General features: G+C 38.8%; 1 protein-coding gene across 1 annotated transcript; it reads left to right on the plus strand.

Annotated features, from left to right (window-relative positions):
- Positions 1–13,698: 13,698 nt before the first annotated feature.
- LOC115976494 (actin-histidine N-methyltransferase) lies at positions 13,699–20,321 on the plus strand. The gene is made up of 13 exons (XM_031097798.1): positions 13,699–14,323; positions 14,401–14,476; positions 16,435–16,640; positions 16,752–16,838; positions 16,946–17,038; positions 17,200–17,354; positions 17,456–17,540; positions 17,622–17,708; positions 17,865–17,984; positions 18,778–18,879; positions 18,974–19,144; positions 19,243–19,331; positions 19,948–20,321. The coding sequence occupies exons 1-11, from the start codon at positions 13,946–13,948 to the stop codon at positions 19,139–19,141; spliced, it is 1,557 nt and encodes a 518-aa protein (XP_030953658.1). The 5' UTR covers positions 13,699–13,945; the 3' UTR covers positions 19,142–19,144; positions 19,243–19,331; positions 19,948–20,321.
- Positions 20,322–20,756: the final 435 nt, after the last annotated feature.

Consider the following 20,756-nt stretch of genomic DNA (forward strand, 5'->3'; position numbering starts at 1 on the left):
ACATTCGTACATGATAAAATGAAACAGCGCAGAATTCATAAACAAATATTGCGTATCAACGAGGGCAGTTAATGATGTAACCAGAAAGAAAAAGGATAAACAAGATTTCATATATACATGTTCAAATGCTTGCAAATCATCAATAAATTAGGAGGTTTTTGAAATAAAAGGAAACAAGTTAATCGTTAAAATAAAAATGAATACAAAAGCCTAGCCAAGATCTCTACTTTTCTGCTTTTTTGTCGGTCACGTCCTGAGAGGAAGGAACAGGATCAGCTTCGATGCCCGGGAGGATGGTCCCTTCTGGGGAAGGCTGAACAGGGCCAGCGCTGGTACTCTGAGGGACCACAGCAAGGGGAATGGCCTGTGGCGGCTGTGCAAGTGTGGCTGGCTTCTCTATACTAGACACCTGAATGCCAACCACGGGCTCAGTAACCTCTTTAAGTGCCTCAGGACCCGTATGCTGAGATATCATTATCACATCCTGAAGTTCTCCTTCTTTGGGTGCCTTGCTAGAGGAACCGCTGGCCTGTAAGTCCTCCGATGGGGTGATCTCTTCCTCGGGTTGATCACATGTAGCCGCGGAGTTGGTAGAAGTGGCCTCACGGATGGCCGCTGGGTATAATATGCTCTCCGCCTTCCACAAATCAGATGAAACATCCACCCCAGCTTGCTTCAATGCTTCTTCCCAAACCTAGGAGCAATAAAACCTACACATTCCAGGAATCTGCGCCTTAAGGGTGGCTTGGGTCTCGGCGACTCCCATGTTGTAACCGTCATCTTCGGCCGTATTCTTGGCAGCCTCTGCCTTATTCCTGGCAAACTCGGCCTTCTGCTTTGCCCTTTGGGCTTCATCTCGGGCATATTCTGCCACTCCCTTTTCATGCACAGCCGCGGCCAGCTGCTTGTTTAAATCCTCGATCAGGTCTTTGGCTATTCGTAACTGGTCCTCGGCTTCAAGTGCACGGTTTGTTTGGTCCTTGGCCTATTTTTGGGCACTAGCAAGGCCCGCCGAGACGTTATCCCTCTCGCGGGTAATTATTGTTAAGTCATCCTTGACTTTGGCAAGTTCCTTTTCAGAAGCTTCGAGAGTCTTTGAGGCCGTTATGCGCTTCTTGCGTTCGTTCTCGGCCGCCTTACTCCTGTCATGCACTTCTTCCTTCATCCTATAGGTTGCCTGGAGAGCCTGTCAAGAAAGATGAGCGTGTAGTGAGTGACAAACCGGTGACAAAAGTTAATAAAGTGTTAGGTTTCAAGAAATCTTACCATGCCCAAGTATCTCTTAGTACTGAGAAAAACCTCCTGCATCCTCATTCTCCTCAGCTCATCCATGTCATTAGGGAGTAACATGGTTCTCCCTAATGCATCCACCACGTAGCCACCCTCGCCGTCTCCAAGGTCCCTCAGAGAGGCGGTCTCCAATAATGGACCCCCGTGAAGCATTGGGGCAGGAAGCTAGGCACTCGGTAGGGACTGGGAATCAATTCCCTTTCCCTTGCCTTGAGAAGTTTGAACTTCGGTTCCTTTGCCCTTGCCTTGGGGTCCGATCTTCAGTTGTTTTGTGCGCGAAGTCTCATCCTTCTCCTTAGGAGGTTGGGATTTTCCCTCGTCCATAATGTCCTTGCCCTTGGGGCTCCTCTTTCTCTTGGAATCAGCACCTTCAGGTCGAGGAGGCCAAGCTGGTTGGGAGGAAGTGGGAGGTTCGGGGCGGGTGGATTGTGACTGGGACTTGGTGGAGGATGACCTGGTTTGGATTGTAAGGGGCCGAGGTGGTGGAGAAGGAGCATCGGGTTGTGGTGTTTCCAGTGTATCCTTCCCTGGTTGGCCCTCGAGGAGTTGTAGAAGAGGGGTCAAGGGTATTCTCTTGACTCCCATCTCGGCTTGAGAAGAAGTGCCTATTGACGACAATTCCGCCTCGGACAAGGCTGGGTCACCTATGTCACCGGGAGGGTCCTCGGATTGACAGACTAGGTCAAATACCCCAAAACCTTCCTCGGGCTGATCTGGCTCGTCTTCGTCCTCTGCTACTGGGTGAGACGAGGAGGGGCCCACCTGCAGGATGTTCTCGGGGATAGCTGGCTCCTGGGAGATTAAAAATCTCGTCTCAACTACGGTAATTTTTGGAAGCCAAGGACGGCGGGCACTAATCACGTGCCTTGCGTCCCCAAACGACTTCTGAACAGGAGGGTACCCTAGTATTTTGTGAGCTGCTTGGACTTGGCCATCTCTGTCATTCACAAAAACCGCCGCTTGTAAAACGGTCTCCAAGTCCGCCCGATTGACTAAGTGAAAATGCCGTGTGTAGGCGTGTTCATCTACAAAAAAAAAAACAAACAACAAACATATATGTATAGTTAGCTATCGAACAACGTTATATTAGAATGGCGTAAAGGGTTATCCCTTCCATTCCTAGTACCCCACCTGGTTCTCCTTCTACTACGGGGCATGGATCGCCATCGTGCCATTCCCCAGAGACGATAAGGAAATCCTTGTTCAGTCCCTTGTTGGAGTCAGGGAGGCACTGGATCAACCGAACCCTTTCGTCCCTCGACCTCATGTAGTAGGTTTTCCCTTTCAATTTTTTGGAGGTTATAGCACCAGTTCACGTCATGATGGGTCAGTCTTAACCCCATCTTCTCATTCAAAGCGTCCACGCACCCCAGAATCCTAAAAACGTTGCCAGCACATTGGGTGGGGGCTAGACGGAAATGTCTGAGATAACCCCTCGTCACTGGCCCCATAGGGATTCTCATGCCTCCCTCAACAAAGGCGAGGACGGGAATTACTACCGCGCCCGTTCCCCTCTTATAGTGTCATTCCCCCATCTTACAGTGCTCCAGACTTACGTTGGGGGAAATCCTATAATCAACGATGAACTTATTCATCGCCTCTTCAGTATCGACTAACTTCCTCAATCTCAATTTAGTCATCTTTGTCATTTGCTAAAACAAACCTAACCCGCGACGGGAAAGAAAGGGAGCCAAAGAGAAATAAACTCAGAAAAGAAAAAGCACGAGTTAATGGAGGTAGGGAACTTACATAAAAGAAGAATTACACTTCGGATAGGCTTTATGTGCTGGAGATAGACTTGAATTTGGGCGGAAGTTCAGATGAACCCAGGATACACGCACAAAAACTCTTAAGTACAGAACTGAAGAGACGAATCCATCTCCAAAAAATCTTTTATACTTTCTAGGGTAACTGCACGCCTTTTCCCCGCCCAAAAAGACCAGAAGATCACCACCGTTCGATTTCCATCATACCGTAGAATGTGGGAAGCATAAAGCCGCCCGTATTTAATGAGGCCATGTTTCACCTTCCAACGGCTCTAGGAACGTGCCTTGGGCAGGTAAAAAACCTCGGGAATCGATAGATGACAAGGATTGATAGGCATTGGCAGATCTCTGATGTCATCAAAACCCTCCTATCCGTCCGAGGAAATGGATAGCAGGATTTTGAGGGGCTATTGTGGGTCCGAGAGGTCTGCAATCCAGCCCAAACTCTATCTGGGCCCAAGGCCCGTGCCGAGGAGGTCTCTTGCCGAGGACGAATGATCAATGGCCGGGGTAGCAAAGGGAACGACTGAGAAACTACCCTGTCCTCGGCATTTCAGAGCTTCAATGGGAAGACCAACATCATGGTGGAGGCAATCCCCAAACAGCCCCCTCAAGGGGATGTGAACGGAATGGGGCCCACAGGGAAGCAGGGTGTGAAATTGGACCAAGGAAAATGCGTCCCCTCTTCAGTAAATGCACCTGCCAATACCCAGAGCTGATTAATGAGAAAAGACGTTTGGATGGTGTAAACTTCGATCTATGCAACTAATAGACAGTAAGACGGGACGGTTGATGGGATGGATACAGAAATAAGCTCCTGCCTGACCTACAAGTGAAGGGCCAGGATCAACCAAGACGGACTATATAATAAAAAGGTAGGTGCGACAAAAGAGGAGGCTGGGAAAAATGGCCAAAAACCAGAGCCTCCTAGCCCACCTCTAGGAGAAAGGTTCCAGGGGTGAAGAAAACTTAACCACGCATGACCACCACGAAAAACCCACCACCTGGTGACTAAGGCTTAGCCTTTCAAACCCACGCTCTACAAATGATATTGTTTGGGCCTTTCTACGTGCGAACCCAACACTGTTACGGTTCGTTACGAATCGAGTCCTTACAAACATCATGGCACACTCCTTAATACATATAATTTTACACACAATTAAAATAAATAAATAAAAAGTTATGACTTGATGTTCTGCTGGTTCTCAAACAAAACGAAAAAAGTCATGCTTTGCTGCTTGTTTTGTTTTTAAAAAATGTGTCTTAAAAAACAACTCATAAATTGAACTTGCACATGTGAAATTTGTGAACAATTTAAAAATATATATATATGTTCATGCTAACTTAAAATAAGGAAAACAAAAACATAGGGAATGTATGATTTTTGATTTCTCACCGATGGAAGTGTCATAATTAGCCATGTTTCCAAGAGACAACTACTACACGCATCCTCCTGATTAATACATGTTAATGTTTGACTATATGTGAACCAAAATGAACTCGTCTTCAGGAAAAAAAAAAAAAAAGTTCCACAAGTTTCTGCTCAAAACATGAAGTTTCATTAAAAGGACAAACCACCTTAGCCAGAATAAGTGTGTCTCATATTTCCAAAAAAGCAAATGTAAGAAAATGATATTTTGCGAGTAATTTTATGTCAAACTATTTTTTAATATTTTTATATATTGTTTATGTGTTATATTCTTAATAGTTTTTATCTAAATTCACTATTGACATTATTTTTTTACTTATTAGTAATAACTCATCACATAGCATTCTGTTAAAAGTTTATTTCGACAATGTATGCATGTATTCTAATGCTTTTTTTTTTTTTTTTTATAAGAAAGACTTTTCATTTATTCAGGAGTCAACAAAGAACATATATCATGCACACATGCATGCACAATTTGGCTTGGACATTCCTCAAGCCAAGCACTAAAGTCCTCAACATTTGCAGCATGCTGAGCTAGTAAATGGGCAGGGACATTTCCTTGCCTTCTAGTGTGAGTAAAATCAAAAGTCCTGAAACTTTGAACTTGATGAAGAATTCCAGCAACGATGTTCTGAACCGAAGATGGTGGCTCACTCAAACCCTAGACCGAGTTACAGGTGTTCAAGGAGTCACTCTTAAAGATCACGTCCCTAACCCCAATGTTGCTTGCAAACTAAATTCCTTCCTCCAGTGCCTTAGCTTCTGTCTCCAGTGCACCAAGCGACAAGGCCATGTTCTTGCTTAGGGCAGCAACCACCTCTCCCAAACTGTCATGGATCACCACACCAATTCCTACCTGCTTTCTTTTGGAGAACACGACACCATTTACATTCACTTTATAACAACCTGAGCTTGGAGGAAGCCACTTGACCACCTCAGAAGTACTCACTCTAGTGGCTTGTGGACCCTCATTCGCAATTTGGAATTCCTCCAAAAGTAATAGGGAGCTTTTAGTGATCACCCTTTCTGTTCTGCCCTTGCCTCCACGTTTTACCTCGTTTCTATTTTTCCATATCCCCCAGCATATGGCAATTGTGTGTTCCAACAATCCTGGGCATTGTTCCTTCCTTTTTTGTAGATGCCATACAACATCTATAAAGTCCCATAAGGGCCTGATCTCAAAGGGTAATGCCAACTTGCTTGATTCCCAAACTTCTTTGGTCTGGTCACAAAACCAGAAAATATGGCATATAGACTCTGAGTGCTTCCCACAGGCTTCACACACATTATCGTTGGTGATATTCCTCCTTTTTAAGTTCTCCTTGGTGGCCAAGATATTCTTTCAAGCCTTCCACGCAAAGTGTTTAAGCTTGTTTGGTGTGTTCATTTCTCAAACACATCTCTAAATATCTCTCAGTATTGTCTAATCAGAGGACTCCTCTCTTCTTTGACTCCACTCTTCTTTCGCCCCACAATCCTTCTTGGGCCATTTTATAACCACTCTGCACTGAGAATTTACCATTTTTGGTTTCCACCCATACTAGTCTATCCCGAGCCTTGTTTGCACTAAGGGGAATGCTTAGAATTTCATCCACATCCTGTGGCATAAAAATCTAGCAGATTAGATCAGCCCTCCATTCCATCCTTCCTCCATCAATTAGGTCTCGTACCTAAGTTACCTCAGGGCCAAAACTTTCCGGAGTCACCACCTTGTATGTACTTGGGTTTTGAAGCCATTTGTCTTTCCAGACTTGGATTTGCTCCCCATCCCCCACTTGCCATCTCAGTCCTCGTTTGACCAAGTCTTGAGCTGCCATGGGGCTTCTCCATGCATATGAAGGTTGACAACCAATATCTGCCTTTATAAAATCACACCTCGGAAAGTACTTAGCTTTGTTGACTCGGTAGAATAAAGATGAGGAATTGGTTTGGAGTCTCCATCCCTACTTGGCCAGCAATGCCAGGTTGAAAGTCTTCAAATCTCGAAAGCCCATCCCTCCTTTCTCATTTGATAAACACATCTTGTCCTAACTCATCCACGCCATTTTCTTTTTTTCTTTCACTTGACCCCACCAAAACTATCTAACCATCCCGGTTAGCTCCTCACACAAAGAGTTGGGTAGCTTAAAACAAGACATTGTGTAGGATGGAACAACTTGAGCAATGACCTTTATCAAAACCTCCTTCCCTGCATTGGAGAGTAGTTTTTCTTTCCATCCTGCTAATTTATTTGCAACTCGCTGTTTCAAGTGTGCGAAAGTATTTTGCTTTGACTTACCTATTAGGGATGGCAGACCAAGATTGGATTCATGGGATCTGATTACTTGTGCACCAAACATTGCTTTTATTGTCTCCTTCGTACCATTGTTCGTGTTATGGTTGAAGAAAAGAGAGGTTTTGTTCTTGTTCAGTTGTTAACCAGAAGACAACTCATATACCTGTAACACCTTTTGTATTTCGGCACTTTCTCTAGTTGTGGCTCTTCCGAAAATGAAGCTATCATCAGCGAAAAATAAATGTGAGATCTATAGGCCCCTAGTTGAGGCAACAACTCCCCTTAAAGCTTTGTTCTGGATTGCTTGGTGCAACAATGTTGATAGACCCTCAGCACAAATAAGAAATATATATGGTGATAATGGATCACCTTGGCGAAGCCCACGTGTTGGAACAATCTAACCCCAAGGATGCCCATTAATTCGTACTGCATATGTCACTGAGGAAACACATCTCATGAACAACCTAGTCCAATCTTCATGTAATCCCAGCTTAGCCATGATTAGCTTTAGGCATCCCAATCATAAACCTTGCTCATATCTAGCTTCAGAGCCATCTCCCCACATTTTCCTTTTTTCTTCCGGTTAATGTGATTCATTATTTTATGTGCCACTAACACATTATCAATGATGAGCCTCTCTGATACAAATGCACTCTGATTCTCACATATTATGTCCTGAAAGACCATCTTTAGCCGGTTTGCCACAGTCTTGGATGCAAGCTTGTAAGCCACATTACATAAATTGATTGGTCTATAATCTGTCACATGTTTTGGATTCTTTGTTTTGGGGATAAGTACAATATGGGTCTCAAGAAATTTTGGGGGAGCTATATCATGATTAAGAAAATCCAAGACAGTTTTTATAACAATGGGATTCACAATAGGCTAGAAATGTTGATAAAAAAGAGAGGGCATACCGTCAGGTCCAGGTGCTTTCATCAAGTGCATATGCTTCAATGCTTTTTCCACCTCGTGAGCTCAAAATTCCTGCAAAAGAGTGGAGTTCATTCTGTTTGTTACTTTGGTGTGTATTATTGGAAGGAGTTCATCACTAACAGTTGGTTGAGATGATGTAAATAGCTGTTCAAAGTACTCCACAAAGGTGCTGCCAATCATTGCTTCATCTTCTTGCCATTCCTCATTCAAGCCCCTGATCTTGCTAATGGAATTGTGCTCAGTGGCAGTGCCACATTCAGGCCAGGGTGGTCCCAGGACCACCCTGAACTGAAAAAAAAAATTATATATAATAATTTAAATTTTTTTATTTGTTTACCCTTTAAAAAAAATTAAGAACACCCTCATTTTTTTTATGCCAATAAAATTAAATTTTGGTGGATTATTTGTTCTACTTTCAAGCAAAAAAAAAAAAGCCCAAAAAAAATTTTTGAACTAAAATTTGAAGGAAAAAAAAATTGTAACAGAGCAAGCTCACACAGGGAAAAAAAGCCCAACATTAATCCTAAACAACAGACTGTAAAGCAAACCCAGCCTAAATAAAAAAACAACAAATGGTAAAGCAAACCCAACAGATGGTAAAACAAACCTACGGATTCCCAAAAAAAAAAAAAAAAAAAAAAACCAAAACCCAATATGCGTCCACCGATTCATCAAAGGCAAAGCAAAAACTGAAATCAGAAACCTAACCTAAAGAAAAAAAACCTCATCAACGACAATGACCAACAGACCAAGCACATCAGCGTAACGGTGCCTCCGCCTCAAACTCGAGCAACAGAGCACATCGGTCATCACATCGGGCCTCAAACTCAAGCTCCAAAGCACATCAGGCATCGAAGATCGGAGATCGGTCATGCTTGGCCTTAATTCCTTCCTCACCTCGACGTGCTACCCGACGGTGCTGCCCCTCAAGCCTCCCAACTCCCTCAAGGTATTTCATCTTTACACTTTACTTCTTTCTCTTTTTCTCTCTTACATCTTTGGGTTAATGGGTTTGCTGTGGTCTGAGACTCTTTGTCTCTCTCTCTCTCTCTTTATCTGAATACTGAAATGAGACTCTCTTTCTCTCTCTTTCTCTTTGAACTATAATTAGCTTTACAGCTTTACTTTATAACTTTATTTGCCCCTGTTTTGACTTTATTTGTTGGTGAGTTACTGAGTTTGTCTTTTAGTGTATTGTGAATTTATTTGATTGGCTCTTGTGACTGGGGGCTATGAGGCTTGTCTGTTGAATGGGGGGTGGATGGGGCCATGGGGCCGGGGTGGGATATTTGAATTGGGGAAGTAAAGGCATGCAAAGGAAATTAGCCTAACTTACCAATAAAAGACAAAATTAAATTATGTTAGGACTTAGGCACTAGGCAAGCAGTGGGTTGAGCTGTGGATAATGCACATGTGGTGTGTGCTAGTGCATAGTGGGGTGCGTGCTAGTAGTTAGTAAAGAAAAATAATGAAGCAAATAAAGAACATTATTAACCAATACATTATAAAAGACAAACAAATTAAATTATGTTAGGTTAAACAACAATTAATAATTTTACAATTAATGAAACAACAATACAACAAATTATAGTTTATAAAAGACAAACAAATTAATGGAACAACTAAACAACAATAATTAATAATTTTATTAATATTTCAAATGAACTTATAATTTATTGTTTATTATTTTGCTAGAATTATGGACAAATATTTGATAAGAAAACCACGTACTGAAGATTCATCTCTTGTACAAAATTCATCTTCATCTTCTACGCGAATTCGTGTTGACTTTAACTTAGAAAATCTTCCTTCAGATCCTGGACTACGAGAAAAGATATCATCTTATCATCCTAAAAATCATGATGAAATAAGAAGATATTATTTACAAAAAGGCCATTGTCAACCTATTTTCCAAAACCATGATTACCCTCTAACAGATTTTTCTAGACAGCCTCATTGATTTAGATCCGAATGGTATGTAAATAGAAACTGGTTCGAATACAGTATAGACAAAAATGCAGTATTTTGTTTATATTGCTATCCATTTGGGCAAGATGCTGGTAAGTAAGGAGAATGTGAGACTTTTGTAATGAAGGGATTCAAACTTTGGAATAAGAAAGAAAAGTTAAATTCCCATGTTGGAGGAGTTAATAGTGCTCACAACCAAGATGTCAAGAAGAGTGAAGATCTAATAAAGGAAAAGCAACACATTCAAAGTGTTTTTGTTAAGTAATCAAATCAAGATAAAATTGAATATCGGGTTCAATTAAATGCAATAGTTGATTGCATAAGATTCCTTTTATGCCGAGGATTAACTTTTCGTGGTCACGATGAATCTCAAGGTTCAAGTGATAAAAGAAATTTCCTTGAACTTCTACAATTTTTAGGGGATCACAATGAATCTATCAATGAAGTGTTGCAAAAAGCTCCAAAAAATTGCAAGCTTACCCACCATGATATTCAAAAAGACATTGTGAATGCAATTGCACGTGAAACATCTAAAGCAATCATCAAGGATCTTGACAATGAGTTCTTTTCAATATTAGTTGATAAGTCACATGATATCTCAGTGAAAGAGTAAATGACCCTTGTTCTTCGTTATGTGAACAAAAAAGGAATTATTATAGAGTGGTTCTTGGTATTGTTCATGTAGCCAGTACCACCACTTTGTCACTCAAATATGCTATTGAATATTTATTTTGTGAACATAATTTGAGTTTATTGAAACTATGTAGGCAAGGTTATAACGAGGCTAGTAATATGCAAGGTGATATCAATGGTCTCAAAACTTTAATTTTGAAAGACAATAAGTCAGCATTTTATGTTCATTGTTTTGCTCATCAACTTCAATTGACACTTGTTGTCGTTGTTAAAAATCACATTAACATTACTAAATTTTTTTATATAATTAGTAATTTAGTAACTGTTGTTGAAGGCTCTTGTAAGAGACGAGATGCTCTTCGAAATGCACAAATTGCCAAAATTAAAGAAGAATTAGAGAATGGTGTACGTAGAAGTGAGTAAGGTTTAAATGAAGAAACAAATCTTAAACGTCCTGGTGATACACATAGGGGATCATATTATGGGACTATTCTCAACTTGATTTTGATGTTCTCTGCTGTTATTGATGTACTTAAGATTATTGAAGAAGATGGCCTCTCTGACTAAAAAGTTGAAGCTCGATCTATTATGAGGTCAATTTTATCTTTTGAATTTGTCTTTGCTCTACATTTGATGAAAAATATTTTAGGTATCACAAATGAGTTGTCAATAGCATTGCAAAAAAAAAAAAAAAATCAAGATATAGTAAATGTTATGGATCTTATTAAAGAGTCTAAACAACGATTGCAAGTAATGAGAGATGATGAATGGATATCTTTATTGACTGAAGTGCCTTCATTTTGTATCACACATAATATTCCTATTTTGAACATGGATGAAATATTTGTAGTTAGTGGAAGGCCGCGACACAACACCCAACAAAATACAAATTTACATCATTATTGTGTTGAGTTATTCTACACAGTCATAGATTTGGAACTTCAAGAATCAAGAGCTTAACAACCGTTTTTTAGAGGCGAATACCGATTTGCTACTTTGTATGGCTTGCTTGAATCCAAGTATTCATTTGTGGCTTTTGATAAGGAAAAGTTGATACGTCTAGCAAAGTTCTATCCATCTGATTTTTTTGGGACAAATATCTTGGCACTTGACTCTCAACTTCAGAATTACATTTTTGATATGCGCAGCAATAACTTGTTTTTAGAGCTTCAAAGAGTTAGTGAACTTGTTGAAAAGTTAGTAAATACAGGAAAGCATGAGACTTATTCATTAGTTTATTTGCTTGTGAAGTTAGTTTTGATCATTCTTGTCGCTACTGCAACAATAGAAAGAAATTTTTCAACAATTAAATATATAAAGAATGAACTGCGCAATTGAATGGGAGATCAATGGATGAATGATTGCTTGATTGTGTATATTGAAAGAGATGTAGTTTGTAGTATTGAAAATATAAAAATTCGTAGAAGACAACTGTAAACTTTATGTATTTGCGTTTTTTTTTTTTTTTGGTCAATATATGAATTTCTCTTTTTATTAGATTGTGTAATTTATACTTCTTAAGGAACACCCTGAGAAAAATTCTTGGAGCCACCACTGATTGCGCTAATGTCTATTAAAGGCTTTAGTGTGAAAGAAAGAAGTATTATGGTCTCCTGCCTTCAACCAACAATTTTGATTGTTGATGCCACGTCCTATTCCACTGATAACATCCCATTCAGCTCTAATTTTACTTCATGAGTTTCATCCATATTTACGTCTCCACTATTCCTCCCTTCCAACCATTGAAGTTTCTTCTGGAGTGTGGCTATTCTCCTACCTACATGCCCAAACGTGCTCTTGTTACATAAGGATAGAGAAGTCCTGCACTCATCCAAGCATTGAGTAAATGGATGCTCAGAAATGCAAGTCAATAGAAAACGTTTTCCTTGAAAGAGATGTAACAATAGAAAGAAGTTTTTCAACAATGAAATATATAAAGAATGAACTACGCAATTGAATGGAAGATCAATGGATAAATGATTGCTTGATTGTGTATATTGAAAGAGATGTAGTTTGTAGTATTGAAAATATGAAAATTCGTAGAAGACAACTGTAAACTTTATGTATTTGCGTATTTTTTTTTATTGTTGTTGTTGTCAATATATGAATTTCTCTTTTTATTAGATTGTGTAATTTATACTTCTTAAGGAACATCCTGAGAAAAATTCTTGGAGCCACCACTGATTGCGCTGATATCTATTAAAGGCTTTAGTGTGAAAGAAAGAAGTATTACGGTCTCCTGCCTTCAACCAACAATTTCGATCATTGATGCCACGTCCTATTCCACTGATAGCATCCTGTTCAGCTCTAATTTTACTTCATGAGTTTCATCCATATTTACGTCTCCACTATTCCTCCCTTCCAACCATTGAAGTTTCTTTTGGAGTGTGGCTATTCTCCTACTTACATGCCCAAACGTGCTCTTGTTACATGAGGATAGAGAAGTCCTACACTCATCCAAGCATTGAGTAAACGGATGCTCAGAAATGCAATTCAATAGAAAACGTTTTCCTTGATCAACTAAAAAACAAAGTCTAACAGAGCAGAAAATGTTTTAAGGTTTTCAAATGCCAAAAACATTTTGGGAATGCTACCATGCAACAAACAACCATAAAAAATTGTTCAAAGGTCAAATTATCTCCTTTTGCCTCTCCATCCTTTCTCCTCATAGGCTAACGGTTGATCGTTGTTGACTTACATTGACGACCATTTAATTTTTTCTCCCAAATACTTCTTTTTGCTTAAATAAATTGTTTTTCCACATAAATTTTTGCGTAGACACAAAATATGAGGTATATTTCCCAATTAAGACTCCCAAATGGTCAAAAGAATTTTTTTATTTTTTTTATTTTTTAAGTGTTTGCGTGCTGGGGTATGTTTTTCAATTGAAAATGCTTCCTTGATTTTGAACTTATTTTTAGGGTCTCAATCAAACACATACAAGATGACATTATTTGCAAGAAAAAGTTTGGTTCCAAAGTTATCTTACTCCAAATCATTATGTGATTACTAAAAATATGATAAAATTTCTATATATATCATCCACTTTATGAAGATTGACCTTTCTCATACAGGCAAAACACCAATTAATTTTAGCATAAGCAAAATTCAAACTCCAAAATTCTTGTTTGATAAGAAAAGACTTGTTTATAATACAAACAGACAAATTTATAAAAGTCCACCAAATGACTTTGGAAAATATAGCTCCAAGGTAAACTTTGTAAGTTTAATTTAAAATAGTGGTATTTCACAAAATATTTTTTTTAAATAGCATTATTTATAGACAAATTTTTTGGGGAGAAATTAGAAAACAAATTTGACAGTTATGCTGACTTTTTATCAGGATCATTTTCTGCAACTGTAGGTCCCAAGATATTTTTGTTTTTCTTCAATTCTTATCCGCTATCACAAAATCCCAAATGAAAAAAAATGCCATTCCTCTTACTTATTATCTGCGACCAATATTAATCCCAAAATAGAGAAGAAGAAGAAGAAAATAAAAAAATAAAAAACCAAAAACCCAAAAATCAAACTCAAAATAGTTTCAGTTTTCACTTCATAGTTAGCACACTCTTCCTCTCCTCTCCTTCATTCCTAAACCCAGTACTGTTTATATTCCTGATTCTTCGAACTCAAACCCTAAACCTAATGGAAGTTACTTCAATACACGGCAATCGCATTTTGTCTCCGCTTCGTTCTTCAATACACGGCAATCGTCCTCTCTCGGTTCTCTCTAGGGTTTCATTCTCAGCTCGGAGGAACCCTAGCCTCGCATCCAACTACCACTCGATTCGCCGGAGGAATCCATGCTCTGCGTCGAGCTCCGACACATTGGTGGCCGGAAAAGATGGGAAGCCAAAGAATCGGGAAGTTGAGAGCAAGAAAGGGGAGGAGGAAGGTGAAGACTTGAAATCTTGGATGCACGAGAATGGCCTCCCGCCTTGCAAGGTTTTGCTCAAGGAAAGGCCCTCCCACGATGAGAAGCACAGTCCCATACATTACGTAGCTGCTAGTGAAGATCTTCAGGTCTGGAATTTGTGGCTCTTTCTTTGATGGGTTTGGTTTGGTTTGGTTTTCTGATATTGTTGTTGTTGCTATTGCAGGTGGGTGATGTTGCATTCTCTGTTCCGAATTCGCTGGTCGTGACGCTTGAGAGAGTTTTGGGGAACGAGACCATTGGTAAGGTGCAATTTTTTGTTATGAGAGCATTTGTTCTTCTTCTTCTTCTTGTTTCCAATCTTGGATTTTAACTGACTGTTGGAGTTAAGAGCCTATTGAGCTAGAGACCTTATAGACTTGAAAGATGAAGAATGTGAGTTAAAATTGGAATCTTGGTTTGATGGTTATGACTTAGAAATAGTTGAGGGTGTGTATGCATTGTTGGTATAGACTAATTAATGAATTGAAGTTTATCAGGAACAATGTGCATTGTTGTTATTTATAGTAAAGTGCATGGTTTTATGCTCTTTTAGACATGGCAGAGTTACATTTCTGTGTATATATTAGTCAAAATGCTATGCGATTTAGAAGCAGTATTTCAAGCACCTATGCATGATAATGTAAAATGGGTCTCTATGTGTGTCAAGGCCTTAACAATAGATTTCAAACCACGTCTACTCATAGTATTGGTTCCTCACTGCGGGGCCAAATCATACTCAAAAGAAGAGTTTGATCCTGGCTCAAAAGGAACGCTAGCTATATGCTTAACACATGCAAGTCGAACGTCGTTTTCGGGGAGCTGGGTAGAAGGAAAATAGGCTCCTAGCTAAAGGTAGCTTTTCTCGCCCAGGAGGTGGGAACAGTTGAGAACAAAGTGATACGGCTGACTGGTACGGCTTGTCTTGCTGCCAGGACTAGCTATGGATCTTCAATATACTAGTCAAGGTTGGCCGCCACATGTACTCTTTTATGCTATTCTATTATATTCGAAGTCATCCTCATTGTTACTTCCTTAATTGACATGATCTTTTTTTGCTACTTCTATTACTATTATTTTTGGTGTTCCTCTACCTTTTACTCTCCTCAACTTGAATCAACTCAATCTTTGTTATTGGTGTTTCAATCTTTTACCCTCCCTCATCTATCAATAGGGTCAACCTGTAACTTTAAGTGAATTTCTTCATTTTGAATCCTATCTTTTCTAGTATAATCACTTCTTAACATTCTTCTTTAAGCTACACCTTTTTGTGAATATATTGTTTTTTAACAACCCAACATTTAGTACCATAGATCATAGCTTGTCTTATAGCAGCCTGATAAAAACTTAATAGTTATTCACACAATACTCTTGATGTGTTTCATTTCATCCACCCTACTCTTATCTTATGATTCACATCCTCTTCGATCTCTCAATCTTAGGAATTATTGATCCAAGATATTGAAAATTCTCACTCTATGGTATATCTTGGCCATCAAGTCTTACACCCCTTTATCTTTATTTCTACTTTTTTTAAACTTATATTAGTCCTACTTAACCAAAAGCCTTTAGATTATAAGTTGTCTCACCAAATTTCTATCTTGACATTGATTCCATGTCTAATTTCATCAACTATAACTATATCATTTGCAAAAAGTATATACCAAGAGAGTCAAGAGACTTCCTCTTGAATCAATTTAGTGGAGCTCATCAATTTAGGCACTTCCTCTTGATTCAAAATGTTGTCAGCACTACTGAAAAAGAAAAAAAAATTGTTATGAGATGAGTGGTTATGTATGAATGGCGTTTGATGTAGGTAGGTTTGCTGCATGTGACTCAGGATAGACCTCTGAATCTTTGGTTTCAGAGTTGTATGATAAATATTAATGTCCTTGTGTATTGAGGTAAATAGGCTATATGTGGGGTGAAGATGGGAATAGCATGCTGGGTTGATCTTTTGAATCTTATGGGAGTGAGGATTGCAGAGGGATTTGCTTCCTGTCCATGAAATCTAATTTGTGGATGGAGGCAGGGAAGCTGCTTTATTCAGAAGGATAGAAGTTTTCGTATTGATATGTCCATGCATCTGTTCCTCTCAAGCCAAAGGGGTGTGGATGTGCCATGGTTAATCATGGTGTTCACGTTCTTTTTTAGCATCTTGCATAAATGATGACTTCATTCATCAATTTAACTTGTACCAGCTACTTGATCCTTCATGCAGCGGAATTATTAACTACGAATAAATTGTCGGAATTGGCATGCTTGGCATTGTATCTGATGTATGAGAAGAAGCAAGGGAAGAAGTCTTTCTGGTACCCATACATTAGAGAGCTTGATCGTCAACGAGGGAGAGGACAGCTTGCAGTGGAATCTCCCCTTCTATGGTCAGAAGCTGAACTGGCCTACCTAACAGGCAGCCCCATGAAGGTACTTTATGCCCTTCATTTAGCCTTTGATGAAAGATGCTACGCTTCAGTTAAGTTGGCAGAATGCTTAATGGTTAATAAAGCTTAGTGTATTCTGGTTGTGATGAATTAGGCTGAAGTTATTGGAAGGGCTGCAGGAATTAAAAGGGAGTACAATGAACTTGACACCGTCTGGTTTATGGCTGGGTCTCTGTTTCAGGTTATATTCTTCTATCTGTATTTATTGGGCACTAGAAAACAACGCTTGGTCTAGAGATCGTGTCAAGATGTGACTTCATTTTGATAAATTTTATTTGCATTTTTCAGCAATACCCATATGATATTCCTACTGAGGCCTTTTCATTTGAGATATTCAAGCAAGCATTTGTTGCTGTTCAGTCTTGTGTTGTGCATTTGCAGGTAGGTTTCAACCTTTTGGGGTTATTTTTGTCACTATTATGAAAGCCCTACAGATCTAGCCACTCATGGAACCCCTTTACTTATGAAGAATAGGCTGCTATTGTAGCCTTTCATCCCCCTTGAGAGTATTTAGATTTATAATTTATTTCCTTCAAATCTAGAAAGTCAGTTTGGCTCGGCGATTTGCTTTGGTTCCTCTTGGACCACCGTTGCTGGCTTACAGAAGCAACTGCAAGGCAATGTTAACTGCTGTTGATGGTGCTGTTCAGCTAGTGGTCGATCGTCCATACAAGGCTGGGGAGTCCATTGTTGTTTGGTATGATTTTTTATCACTTAATATCAAGTTACTGGCCACAAATACAAATTGCTCTTTTCCTCTATAGTGTCTCCTTTAAAAATTTAATGTATCATTTGCAGGTGTGGACCACAGCCTAACTCAAAATTGCTTTTGAACTACGGTTTTGTTGATGAAGATAATTCTTATGATCGTTTGATAGTTGAGGTAAAATCTGGATATTTGCTGTTTGCAGTTTCTATATTATTCTTCAACTCTGTTGATTATGTTATATGCTGTATGTTCCAGGCTGCTTTAAATACTGAGGATCCTCAATACCAGGAGAAAAGAATGGTTGCTCAAAGAAATGGAAAACTATCAGTTCAAGTTTTTCATGTATGGACAAAAAAATAATAATAATAATAATTTATTTGGATATTTTTTCCTTTTATTGTTATGATTATTTTTTTTTGTTGGGGGGGGGGGGGGGTGGTTGGTGAAGGCTAATGTTTGGGAATTTCCCATGAGTAATTCAATGTGGTCCTTCTGCAGGTGTATGTGGGAAAGGAAAAAGAAGCTGTTGCAGATATGCTTCCTTATCTGCGTTTGGGTTATGTTTCAGATCCTTCTGAAATGCAATCTGTCATTTCTTCTCAAGGTCCTATTTGCCCAGTAAGTTTGTCTTATCAAATGCATGCTTAGGATGTGAATTCAATGTTTTTCATGTGGTGGATTTGAGGTATAATGCATGTATTGTCATGTAACTTTGAGGGCCATTTGCCAGTGCTGTTCCTGCCAATTTATATTGAGCTTTTTGTGTGTGTGCATGTGTGTGGGGTTGAGGGGGATAAATAAATGATTTTATTGCAAAAAACCTATCTTGTGAATAATAAAAAGCACAAGATAGCCTAAAGAATTGCAACCTAAAATTTACAAGCAAAAGAAAGCAATTCAGTGAACTATGTTATAATACCACTGTCACTGAGACCCAGACAGTTGACCATTTACAAAGTAATCTAAGAAAATAAATATTCAACTGTGTTTCTGGGACTCCTGCTTCCTCAAAAGTGCGGTAATTCCACTCCTTCCACAAAACCCACATCAGACACTAGGGAGCTAATTTCTACACAGCAGAGGAACATTTACCAAACCAATTACGCCAACCAGCCAGGAGATCCAACACTTTACGTGGCATCGCCCAGCTAATGCCAAAAAGATCAAACCAATTTATATGCATTTTAAGATTGATGATTCATGTCTAGCTGTGTTTCAATGAGGCAGAAATGTCCTCTGCTTGTTCCTTATCTTTTCTATGTTTTTTCGTGAGTACATAGGACAATAATATGGTATTTTGTGCTTCTGAATCCTCAGAGTCATGTGATTATTGGTGCGCTATTATTTAGTAACTGAGAATAGATCTTATTGTTAATGTATTCTTATGGTGATAATTTTTTGAATGTTGTAGGTGAGCCCTTGTATGGAACGAGCAGTGTTGGACCAACTTGCTGATTACTTTAAGAAACGGCTTGCTGCCTACCCTACTACATTAGGCGAGGATGAGTCTTTGGTAATCTTGGCTTCTCCAAATTTGTACTTGAATGTTGATTAGACCTAGTTTATTTCTTTCAAAACTTTTGTTGATATTTTGTCTATTACATTAGTTGGCAGACAGTACTCTTAACCCGAAGAAGCGAGTTGCTACTCAGCTTATTAAGTTGGAAAAGAAAATGCTTCATGCATGCCTGCAGGCAACAGTTGATTTGATAAACCAGTTACCAGATGACACTGTATCTCCATGCCCAGCTCCTTATGCCCCTTTATTGAAATAAAAGGCATCTCTCTCTCTCTCTCTCTCTCTCTCTCTCTGCATGTCTGTTGCCTCTATCTTGTTCATCACGCTTGTGTTGATATGTATATTATTGTTTTACAGAAATTGAATATCCTTTGTATACTTGCAAACTTTGGGAACTTCTTTGCAGTACATGGGTATATCAGTTCAAAAGGAAGTTCATAATCCAGGTCAGTTGACTAAAATTTCATGAGTCTGATAGGCAGTGAAGCCAAGTTAATATGTAGCATTTATCTGTGTATAGGACACAAGATCTAACAAAATCACCTTAAAACATAAACAAAATTCTACTGTTGAACCCCTTTTTTTTTTTTTGATTGGTACAAGGTTGATTGTACTCTATTCCATACAATTTATTGAATTTAAGAATTTGGAAAATTAATTATGTGACTCCTGGAAATTGTATTAGAATAGAACAAAGAATGAATTTTTTGGAGTGAACTGAAGGTTCTCTTAGAAGATGCAAACTAGTAGAACAAACAATGATCTGAATCAATGATTTTGCAGGATGTTAGCAGAAAATCTGCTGTGTAATTGGTATTTTTGATCAGCAAACTAGTGGATGGAATATGTTTGATGGGATAACGTATAAAATAATAGACTGGCATTGTGTTTTTTCTTGGCCTGGATTCATACTTTAAATCAAACGCACAAACATGAAAGTGGGAACACTAAACTGTTTAGAAGTCCTTCACTTTGGTCTGATAAAGTGGATCAAATGGCAAGATTTGCCCCTTCATCGGTCAGTTCTTATGCCTTAATGGATTTTCTTTTCTTAATTTGCAGGTATGTATAAGAAGCTGTGTTTCGTGTAGTGCAACCAATGACTGCAAATTAAATGGTCACCTACTGTAGTAGCTGTTCAAGAGAGTGAATCATGCATCTTCAGGAGAGTGCATGTTTTATTGGTCCCTTGACATATTATTCAACAACCTTCCCTCGTTCTCACAACTTCGTTCCTCAAAAGGTGTAACTATGTCTTTCTTTCCTCAAAAGTTGTAACTATATCGACAAATGCCCATGGGATTGGCTCTTGGTGAAGGAGTGGAAAAGAAAAATAGAATACATTCACTTTAGGGATGCATAGATATTTTTAGGTATTTCTTTGTAAATGCAGACTGAATTCCAATGACCAATCTAATTCAATTATTTTTCTGTAATTTGTGCAATTCAGTACCTTTTTTTTTTAATGGATGCGGCGGAAGCTGTGCACACAGCATTTTTTAATTGAATGGATGAAAGGTGAACACAGCATTTTTTAATTAAATGGATGAAACGCTAATTAGACTGGCCTAAAGAAATTGCCAAGTTGCCAACTAGCAGTAAAAACTAAAAAGAAAGCCATTCTATACATAAAACGGGAAAACAGATATTTGAAACATTGGATATCTTAATTGAATTTAAAAAAAAATCATTTAGGATTACATTATGTGACAACGGCACTAAAATGCAGATGCAGAGCCAAAGCCGAAGAGGAAGTTTGCAGTTTCACTAAATACTATTGTTTGAATTAAGTTATGCGTAAATAATCAAAGTTTGCGTTTTCACTAAATAGTATTGTTTGAATCAAGTTATACATAAACAATTATCTGGCC

This window comes from Quercus lobata, chromosome 2, assembly GCF_001633185.2.
Source record: "Quercus lobata isolate SW786 chromosome 2, ValleyOak3.0 Primary Assembly, whole genome shotgun sequence".
Lineage (NCBI taxonomy): Eukaryota > Viridiplantae > Streptophyta > Magnoliopsida > Fagales > Fagaceae > Quercus > Quercus lobata.

Excerpts from the sequence above, each read along its gene's own strand:
- LOC115976494 (XM_031097798.1), top strand. The coding sequence starts at position 13,946 with ATGGAAGTTACTTCAATACACGGCAATCGCATTTTGTCTCCGCTTCGT. Across the intron at positions 14,324-14,400 it reads CTGCTAGTGAAGATCTTCAG|GTGGGTGATGTTGCATTCTC; the intron begins GTCTGGAATTTG and ends TTGCTATTGCAG. Across the intron at positions 17,709-17,864 it reads TATCAGTTCAAGTTTTTCAT|GTGTATGTGGGAAAGGAAAA; the intron begins GTATGGACAAAA and ends GTCCTTCTGCAG.